An 11,151-nucleotide genomic window follows, 5' to 3' on the forward strand; every position below is an offset into this window, starting at 1 on the left:
CTGTAACTGTAGTTGTAAACGTAAGTCAGCCCAAATCCTACCACACACCGAAAGACCGGTTGTTACAGAATGGCGAATCAGCCCAGTCATTAATCGAGCCAGCAACTACGTTAGTGCATGTAGAATGACTCGAGCGTTAGGCACTTGACTCTCTCACACGCTCACACGTGTTGGATTCCATCCATCGGAAAAGGCAGTTCACCACATCTACATGTTGCTTACATCAGTTTGTAGCTAAAGATTGTGACGAAGTTTCCCCACAGCTCCACTCCAACAGTAGAACAATCTGACTGTTTGTTGGACATTTTAACGGAGTGGTTCAATGCAGGCCTATACGACCACTTCTCGGCATTAAGCTAGAAATATGAGAGAAACATGGCTATGTCATGAGATGGCGGTGAACGTTTGATTTGAAAGCCTGTAGATTGTAGGTTGGTGGGAAACACTTGTCAGGGAGGGAATTCCAAAGCTTGGCCGTACGGGGAAAGAAACTGTCACTGTAAAAAGATGTCGAACAAGGAATTTGGACGGTGAAGTTGTGTGAGCTTGTGGAGAACCAAGTAGAAAGTTTTCTGAGTGGTGGAACTAGATGGGTGAGTTCTGCAGAGCAATGGTCATTGTTGTTTACGTACCTGCATACTGAATGGAAAATCCGCCTTGGGTTACTGAACCGTCTGAGGTGAAGACAAGGTGCATCTCTCTCGTACCAGACAGGACTGACCGACCTGAAGAACCGCAGAATTTGCCAAGCTGTGTGCCGCTGGCAGATGTGCCCTGATACGCCGTCAGGGAGTCGTAACTACAGGTGGATTGTGACTCAATGTCGATATCTGTAAACCTGCAAGAGGTTAATGTTAAACATATCTTGATATAACAAAAGAGTGCTTATGGCGAATTCTGCTTGCCAATTCTTCAAGTCCAATCTGTAACCTGCAAGAAGTTAAGTGTTGAGCATCATCATGATGTAACAAACAAGGATTCGGAAACGACATGAAATATTTTAGAGACTTTTTTCTTTGTTCTCCTTGATCATGGAAATGTGATGATTCAATAACATGTAGCATTTCATCTATAGCGTTCTCAACTCAGATATATATATATGTATTTCATGTTTGAAAGTCCTTTCCTTTGGCAAGGTTTCATTTCATCATCAATTATGCAAATTACCTCCACATCAACATAATATATGCATATGGATGCTTAACTTAAACTAGCTTACACATGTCACAAGTAAGTATGAAATGCCGATCATTTACCACTAAGGAAGCATAGTATTCTCGCAGTTATTATGCAAATTAGGTCTTAATTATGCCTTATTCGGCAATGTCCAGGAGCACATAGTCGGTCTATGTTTTGCAGTACAATTACCTTTGGCCATAGGAACCTATGGTTAAATACAATGAAACAAGTCCCCATCAAAGTACTTTCTTACATTTCAATCGCAAAAATTATTCTGCACCAGAGAGACACAAGGGTCTACTTTTTAAATATAGAAAGAAAGGCAGGCGTTAACCAGCTCAAACTCGTACAATAGCTGACAACAATAAACAAACCCTACTTTTGACCTATTTTTCATGTATCCAACCGCGCTTTGCAGCCAGACCTCATCACTCAGGTCTCTCATTATGACCACTACACTGGTGAAATGAACATAATTTGGACCAAACTGAAAGGTTTAGACCCTACCTGTTCCTTCTAGCCCCTAAAAGTGTCCAAACTGGACCAAAATTTTCAAAAAAAAAAAAGGATTTTCAAGGGCATTCACTAGGGACTACAATCGTCTGCCCTTTAAGGACTTACCTGATGGCGGCCCGCTTGCCAGTACTGACAGTTATCGTCCAGGAACAGCGGGCGTTGTCGTTGTAGTTGTTCGGGTAAGCAGGGGAGGTAATAGTACCGAGGTCTCCACTGATTAGGTCGGGATTCCCACAGGAGTAGTCCGCTGAGGTAGATGAGAGGTGAGAAAAATACAAACCTGATTTGCCAGGTTAACGTTGTTATACAACATACCGACCTACCACATGAAGATGAAGAGTATGAAATAAAGTAATACATCCTAACATTATCAGTAAACAATTTTATGGGGCTTTATTAGAATCAAATTACACAGAAATCAAAAGAAACAAGAACAATGTAGGTTCTTCCTCCCTCTTTCTCTCTCCTGTTTGAGTGTGTAAAATGTGTGTGCGTGCGTGCGTGCACACGGGTGTATCGTGTCTGTGGTAAGTGAAGTGATTATATGTAAGTGGTCTCAGCACTAACCTTGGTCACATCTAACCCCCGTCCATCCCGTGTTGCAAGTGCAAGAGTATGCGTCAGTGAGGTCTTGGCATGTCCCGTGTGTGCAAGGGTTGGATGCGCACTCGTCAGTACCTGTTGGAGGCATAAAAACTTACATGAACAAATATGGCGTGAAATTGTTTGCGAGCTACGCGTTTGTGGGAAGACTGTTGCATGGGCGCAAATGTATCATTCTATAAGTATAAAAACACTTTCTACCGAGTCAAAATGAATTTGAGCGAATCTTCCGTGTTGCTCTTCTTTCTTTCTTCTTCTCTCTTCTTTCTTCAGCAGCCAGCTATAAATCAGACTTGATTCTAGACTGTAATAACCCTTACTGTGTTATATCAGAATGTAAAAGAATGTTAAGACGTTAGAAGGTCTTTAAATTCAACCTTTTTAACCTCCTTGGAACAGGCAGTATTAGTTTATTCATCCATAGCTTTGTTTGTACGTAGGTCAAATCTTTGTAACCATGTGTCTGTCTGTATGTTTAGTTATGGACCTTACGAAAGTCGCTGTACTCTTGTTGTTTCAATAAAGTTATCCAATATACATGATAAACCCCAGACCCCTCAAAAGACGGCGGGACCGAATAGTATATGACACTGGATGGTCCCTCAAGGTTGCAGAACAAAAGGTTATTATGAAGGACCGTGCTGTCTGGCGGGAAAAAATGAAGAGGAGCAAGAAATCAGTTCGGGGGGGGGGTCTATGTATTTGGGCAGGTAGGCATATACATGATGTATTGCCACTCACTGCTGCAGGAAGTTGATCCCGCTGCACTCCCGGTCCCAGTCGGGCATTGCGTGCAGCTAGTGGACCCGGCGGAGCTGCTGTAGGTGTCTGCCGGGCAGATCGTGCAGCTCGTAGACCCTGGACTGGGGCTGTACCGTCCTGCCGGGCAGACGGTGCAGCTCGTGGAGCCGGGGGAGCCGCTGTATTGTCCCGCCGGGCAGATCTGGCAGCTCGTGGAGCCGGGGGAGCCGCTGTACTGCCCCGCCGGGCAGGTCTGGCAGCTGGTCGAGCTGCTCTGGGTGCTGAATTCTCCCGCTGGACACGGCTCACAGGCTGTGCGTCGGTGTCGCTGAACTCTCCCGCTGCGCACGGGTCGCAGGCCGTCCCCTAAAAAAGTGAGAGAAAAAGTGAGAAAGTGATCTCGAACCAGTTTAGCTCATTGAAGAGCTATTCTTCTCTGATCGTGACAGATAGGAAAGACGCTGTGTACGGTATTTACAGGTTCATTGTAGCTATTTTCGACAATCACAATGAACAGTGGACCACGGCTTAATGTCCCGTCCTAAGCGACCCTTAACAGTAGCGTACATGCCGGGATTCAATCTCCCAACCTCTTAGTCCAGAGGCAGGATAGCTAACCACTGGACTACGGACGCTAGCCTGGTTACCAAACCTATTATAGCTCCCGAGTCCTACATCCTATTTGCGGAGAGGATGTAGGACTCGGGAGCTATATATAAATAGGTTTGGTAACCAGGCTATACGGACGCTACACTACACACCTCCGTGTTACTGTAGGTTCCCGCCGGGCAGATCTCCTCCAGCTCGTCTCCGTTGACGCACCTGTAGCCGGGCCGGCAGGGTTGGCAGGTGAAGGTGTCGCCCGACGCGTCGGGAACGGCCTTCTCGCCGGGGTCACAGCCGGACGTGCAGCTCCCGTCGTTCGCCACGTAGATGCACGTGTGGCACTGTTCGGGCGCAGGCCCGGTGCACACATTGTCCCCGTCACCACTCACGTCGTGGCAGAAGCTGCTGCACTCTGAAACATGAAGATGTGATGATGAAGTGTGAAACATGTCTGTCTCTTTGAAAAAACATCATGAACATGTTGACATGTTGACTTGGAAATTTTAATCCAAGCTCAGAGTACAGACGCGCGCACACACACACACACACGCACACACGCCCGCGCACGCACGCACATTCACGCACACACATACATACACACACGCATACACACACAAGCACATATGCACGCGCACATACGCACGTACGCACGCACACGCACGCACGCACGCACGCACGCACGCATACACACGCACACCCACACACATACACGCACTCACACACGCACACACACACACACACACACATACGTACACACACACAAACACACACATGCACACACACACATACACGCGCGCACACATACACACGCGCGCACACACACACATAAATATACCCGCACACACATACACACGCACACGCACACACACGCACGTACGTACGTACACACACAAACACACACATAACCAAACAAACACGTACCCCTGCAGATGCCGCTGTCGTCATAGTGGGTGAGAGGACAGGTCGCCACGCACACGTGCAACACACCCTCAGCAGTATCCTGATGCATACGCTTTATACCTGTCAAAGGAATGTTTATAAAAAAATTAAAATCCTTACCACACCTTTCAGTGTATGGGGGGGGGGCACCATTCCTATGGAAGTATTTCTAGGTTAGGGTTTCTAGCGTTCTGGCATTGTCCTGTATGTACAATGTACGGGTTTTCACATGTCAATATCATAAGTACAACCACATGCGTCTCGACACATGGTGATAACAAAAATGGTGTAAATAGGGACCTCTGACCTCTCCACTGTATTTTAAGTATGTAATTTAAGCTAGCTTTAATTGTTGTGCATATAAGCAAGTAGGCCTACGTGTAGATTGCTGTTAAGATTTTTATTGTTATACTGTTATATTTTAAGCTGATGTTGTTGTATATAATTGTAGCCATTAAGTTATCTTTGTAATTGATTATATTTCATCTTTTAAATGTAATGTTAAAGGACTCCAGGAAGACTAGTAAACAAACATTGTATTACTAATGGGGATTCCTAATAAACATAAACATAAGTACTACTCACATTCACAATTGGTGGTGCCAGCCACTACTCTCATAGTAGAAGGACAGACTGCCACGCACTCAAAGTCGCCCACGGCAGAACCGATCAGCGGGTACGACACTTTCATGTTCTGGCACGCAATGCAGTCGCGTGGGTCGTCTGAACCAGTAGTCCTGCAGCCTGGAAACATGGAAATACGGAGTGAAATGTATTCCTCTCTCTCATACTTGATGATATATAAAGTGCGTCTCTGTTGCAGCCCGGTTCACCCCCCCTCTTCTTCTTCTTCTGTTCCAAACAACTCATGTTAATGACCTGAACCAGACGACTGTCACCATGGTAACTGGTGCTGTAGCAAACACCCTGTGGCGTCGGATTATATTATGTAGCAAGAATTGGAAGGGCTGGTCACATGTATAAATTTGATTGAGTAAGAATAAACAGAACAGTAGTTTGTTGGGTCAGATCATGCAAAGGAAAACATTATGCTTTTGTTTTGCAAATGGTCTAGTTATTATTTATATCTACGTATTATTTATATCTGTGTGCGTGTGTCTGACCGTCGCACTCCGGGTGGCACGACTGCACGCAGTGCCCGTTCTCCTTGTGCGTTCCCTCCTGGCAGATGATGAACTCATCGGGGAGCTTTTCCAGTTGAGTTACTCCCATGAACTTGGCCTCCTCCGTGCCGGCGCCGAAGGCGTAGTAATGAAGACTGTAAATTTCGTTGAACTGGTAGTCCAGCCAGACGTTAGCGATTTCCTGTGGGGCATTTGTGGAAACAAAACATACAATAGATGAGGTAGCAGTAAAACGCCTTCATTCTAGAGATTTCACGGTTTGATCACCTCATATAATTTTGAAATCCAGTAGTTTGGCGAAAATATAATGGTGTACATGGTCAAAAATCTTTTTCAACGGTTGAACTAGTCATTTATCATAAATTCGATTGTTTGTTGCAAACTCCTGCCCGAGGGCTAATTGCAAATGCAAAAGGAACTTATTTATGAAACGACGTCGTTGACAAAACGTATTGATCTTCGATTTTAAAAATAGTCATCATACATATATACATTGCTCGGGATTGCACTCGAGTTATACACTTATTTGAACAGCCCCACATGAAGATCATTATATTGAGATGACACTCGCCCTCCCTCGGGGAACTGACCTCATTCTCGGGTGTTTTGCCGTACTGTACGGTTGTTGTGCCCGACGCAAGGTCTTCTGTGACGCACACGAAGAAGGACTGGTAGAGCAGGTCCGACCCCAGCCCTGCCGCACCACGTGTCAGCTGCGTCACTTCCAGACGCATACGCTGTACAACAGGTAAGCCATTCACCCAGTTCAAACGTATTTCATCTAACCGTTAGTTTGCTCTATCAATCGTAGCGTTGGGAAAATGACAGCGATGAGACGGAATTCGACTGGTTTCAACTTTGTCTTTCTCAAGAATAACAGAGATCGGACCACTCCTTTTATACATGTTATTTTATGTGATTCTCTAGTGCAGGGCGCTCTGCTCGAGTTTAGGATAGTTAGTTTGATTTACGTCATACCTGGGCCGCGATAAAGCTCGTTAACAAGCACTACGTTATGTTTGGTTGTCAAGCTTGGTTCAATATAAGATTCTCATTCTGCATCTGTGTTGGTACAAGTCATTATGAAATAAAAACTAAGATTTAACTTCCAACACTAACTAACAAAGTATTGGGACTTCCCCAAATTTTTGGGGTAAGTATTGGGACTTCCCCAATTTTGGGGGGTAAGTCCAAATACTTTGTTAGTTAGTGTTGGAAGTTAAAGCTTAGTCTTTATTTCGTAAAAAGACATCAATGTTTACCTTGTAGACCGCCACACCGCGAGGAGAAATCTCCAGGTAGACCCAGGTCTCGTGGTTGTCGGGGACGCCGGAGAACACCACGTACATGTCACCGAGCGATGCGGCGGTGAAGTGGATGCACTTCCCCCCATCGGTCGGGTCGATGCGATGAGCGTTGGACCACTTTAAGTTGCAAGGCATGTGCCCCCTGGTCTCACTGGGTTAGGCAAGAATGCGATGAAATCATAATACGATAAATAACTCTATCATATAACACAATCGTGTTGGGTATCAGGATAAAGTATGATGGTATGGAGCTAGCCCGTCCTGCACAATCTCTCGCTGTAAGGCGTAGATTGGGCTTCCTCCCGAGAGCTTGTTGCGGCTATACTCCGCTATCTCGAGAAACCACTCCCAATCGATATCCCAGAACTACTAATAAGAGCTCAGCAGGTTTAGTATCAGTATGAAAATAAGTCCAACAGGAGCTCAGAATTCTCTGTCACCATGGAAACCAGCCATCACCGCCTCCAACACCATGGTAACAGGCAATTCGCAGTCTGACAATAATTGGTCCATGTTAGCATAAATACAGTCAAGCTAGTATAGCGGAATCCCAGATACTACAGAGAAATGGTGCTGGATAGGCCATACTCTTAAGAAACCGCCATCCAACATCACACACCAGGCTCTGCATGGAATCCACAGGGAAGAGGGGCCGGCCCAGAACAGCCGGAGAAGAGATACTGAGGAGGAGATAAAAGAGAGAAACAAACAGCTGGTATGACCTGAGAAAGACAGCCCAGAGGCATGCAGGTGAAGTGGAGAGCCATAGTCGGTGGCCTATGCTCCGGCAGGAGCGAAGGGCCAAAGTAAGTAAGTACAGTAGTATGGAGCTATGGGTTAGGAAATGCCTACCTCTGGTGGGTACTGAGTTGTTGCAGCAGTGACTTGTACTCCGCCCGCGCTACAGTCAGACCGTTGAAACCCAGTCAAGCTAGTACGTATGGAGCTATGCCTATGGGTGAGGGAATGCCTACCTCTGGTGGGTGCTGAGTTGTTGCAGCAGTGACTTGTACTCCGCCCGGGCTACAGTCAGGCCGTTCACCCAGGGAGGCAGGTCGGGAATGATCCGTGCTGACGAGTCGAAGTCCGCTTCCGTCACAGTCAGCAGACCAGTAACCTCGTCGTACGTCATGACCAAACCTCCCACGCTTATCTATTGAAGACACACATTGTATAATATGAAATAGCTACAGCAAAACAGTTAGTGATATGATAAGATACTAACAATGAAACATGCGGTACATCAGAAGTTTGGTATTCGCCCAAATATGAAGAAAGATTTGGGTAGATAGATAGATAGATAAGTAGATGTCACTATGAAAGTTCAGTATAACGGAGCTTTTAACCACCAGTAACTATTGGCCGCCTGTGACCATTGGCTAGTAGTCTACGGGTAATAATAGGCTACAGATTGCTAATACACTCCCCTTGCCCCGCCTGTAAATTTTTGATCCAACACAGTTAAGTTCTCTCACTTAGAGCAAGGGCTTGCCAAGATCTTTCGACCAGTCACTCTGGTCTTCCTCAGAAGACTGACCCAGTGACGTCACTGTGTCGAAGGTGTCTGGTCAGTCTACTGAGGAAGACCAGAGTGACTGATCGAAAGCTATAGGTCAGAGTACTTTATTGTGTTGGATCAAAAGTTTGTAACTTTTTTAAAACACGTAACTACCAACACAGATGAACTTTCATGATAAGTCCGTACGTACCCTGTTCCCGGTGACGTCGCCGCTGCCGCCGTTGCGATGCCCGTCGTACAGATGCGGCCTGAAGCCCTCCCGGATGGCCAGCCACCTGTTGTGCCTGAACTCCACGTTCAGGGACGCCTTGGCCTGGATGAAGTTGGGGATGTTGTACGGCATGTCGAAGACGACGGTGAATTCCTGGCCGCTGATCATTTCCTGCCAGCTAGGAGCTCCGTCGTTAGAACCTAAAATTTGACATTTTATTAATTCTTATAAAATCCCATTGTCTCGTTGTACTCTTATCATTTTATGTTATAAGTCTGCATCTTTGTTATAAGTAAGAACTTTATTGACATATTGCCCTCATATCCGTTTGCTCATGTTTGTACTTGAATAAAGTTTGTACTTAAAGTTTTAATTAATAAATAATAAACCTTTATAGTTCATTTAAGGTGTTGGGATACCAATATCAATTAGCTTTACTCAATAATTAATTGTTTTTAACTAATCATATTAATTGTTGTATGTTGTTGAATACCATTAGTACTATTTGATCAATTACTGTTCTAATAATGTGCCATACATAGGCCATAATAGCTTTTTATCTTACCCCCGCATCGCATATCTTTTTTTGTTTTGTTACCTCCGGGGAAGGAGATATCCTTCCGCGAGGAGGTTTTACTATTGTTCGAAACATTTCTGTCAGCAGCTGTTTCTCGCGATCGGCTGGACGGATTGGGCTGTTGTTCGGTATACGTATTGCTATTGGGCTGCAGATGATGCAGAACGTTTTTGTTTAATTGCATATGTGTTTATGGGCGTCGAAATAAAAGGTTTTTAAGTGCTCCGGACACCCCCGTTATGCTGAAAATGGAATTTACCATGTTGTTAAGGAATGGGGAGGTTGCAGTTTTGGGTCTTAGCATTCAAAAGGGGTCATACAGAGGGGTGTCTGGTTCCGATAAAAACGTTGGGTGACGGCGCAGCAATGACGGCGCGGGATGACGGCGGGGGTAATGGCGCGAGTGACGCTGAACGCTGGGTGCAAGCCGAGTGAGCGCTAGATCTTCGTGTCGCGGCATTTATTTCCAGAAATACGGCGATACACGTCAATTTATTTCAAGTACGGCGCGTAGCTAGCATGGCAGCAGCCAGCAGAAGCGGTGGGCGGGCGGTATGCAAATCTTGCATGACGTATCCGCGTTACGCGTCTCTGATTGGTTGTTCGCTTCAGCTGAGATCGCCGGGCGGCAACATGAAGGGCGCGGGGACGCGATTTTTCTGTTTGAAAATATGCACTAAACGCTGTTTTCCAGGACTGCATAGCCACATCTAGTGAAAAAGTGCACAATTAATATAAATTTGGGGGGAAATATTTGTTTCTTTGTCGATTTATGGTGTCGATTTATGGAACCCGGAAGTGCAGCCGAGACCAGCGCGCAGCGTAGACCAGCGTGGCAGTTTGACGTGTACGATCAAAACATAAACAAAACTCCCGCTGAAGAAGGGAAATTATCCTGTATGTATGCATTTCAGATCCCAGTGACTATGTTTACGATGGGAATAATTGTGGATACGCACGATGCGCACGATAAGCCTCAGAAATTTATGTCGCAAGTGGGGCATTCTATAGGCTTGCACGGCCAATGTCTGGCACGCTACGCGGCGTACGTACACTGCTGCACATCACAGCCAGCGATTCAGTGTCTTAAAATATTTTTAACATCAGTATAACAATATTTTTAAGCATATGTGATCAAATTTCTGTAAAAAAAATTTGCACAATTGTAAACATAAAACATGAATAGATCGCTGCTATACTGGGCGTACCATTTCGCGTACATGGCCGGCTGCCCGGCGCAAATACTGTCCCGATTTTTCTCAGTAGAAAACCAGAATAAATCACCACCCGTAATTTGGCTTCGACCCAGAGCTCCTACTTCAGAGTTGAAACCTCAAAAATAGTAACTTTATTAGAGCATGGAGGTATTATACCTCTATGATTGGAAGAAATATAGTATTGCGACACGTGCATAGAATTTGACAAATGGGGGCACGGCACAAAATCCCTAGTTTCCGTGTGAGAAATTGCCGCACACTTTCCCGGATATTTCAGGTTTCCGGTAGAACCCGGGGGTTTCCGACCTGCACACGAAACGTGTCCAGTCCCGTACATGTCCTGTACACTCCCGGAAATGAACCACTTTTTGTGTGCAGGTCGTGTACTGGACGTTATATGCCCGGACACGATCCCTGTACATCCCAGTACACGGCAGGAAATGGCCGTGCACCACTCCGTGCGTTGCTGGAATATGCATAATTTAGCGGCAATTATCACCTAATTATTCTCCACACGGCAGCGGAAATTCGCCGTGTACGGGTCGGACATGCCGGTACTACACCCCCCCCGCCCCGAACCAACCCGCCCCG

The 11,151-nt window shown here is 45.8% G+C and overlaps 1 protein-coding gene across 1 annotated transcript in view; it reads right to left on the reverse strand.

The window, feature by feature from the left end:
• Nucleotides 1–11,151, reverse strand: part of LOC109471567 — a 29,524-nt gene that overhangs the window by 7,121 nt on the left and 11,252 nt on the right. The window contains 13 exon segments of the mRNA XM_019770918.1: nt 633–838; nt 1,801–1,942; nt 2,263–2,373; nt 3,040–3,360; nt 3,363–3,405; nt 3,801–4,057; nt 4,567–4,665; nt 5,170–5,328; nt 5,709–5,910; nt 6,320–6,466; nt 6,992–7,187; nt 8,011–8,189; nt 8,746–8,966. Of these exon segments, the coding sequence (XP_019626477.1) occupies nt 633–838; nt 1,801–1,942; nt 2,263–2,373; nt 3,040–3,360; nt 3,363–3,405; nt 3,801–4,057; nt 4,567–4,665; nt 5,170–5,328; nt 5,709–5,910; nt 6,320–6,466; nt 6,992–7,187; nt 8,011–8,189; nt 8,746–8,966 (2,283 nt within the window).

This window comes from Branchiostoma belcheri, unplaced genomic scaffold, assembly GCF_001625305.1.
Source record: "Branchiostoma belcheri isolate BF01 breed outbred unplaced genomic scaffold, Haploidv18h27 scaffold25, whole genome shotgun sequence".
Classification (NCBI taxonomy): Eukaryota; Metazoa; Chordata; class Leptocardii; order Amphioxiformes; family Branchiostomatidae; genus Branchiostoma; species Branchiostoma belcheri.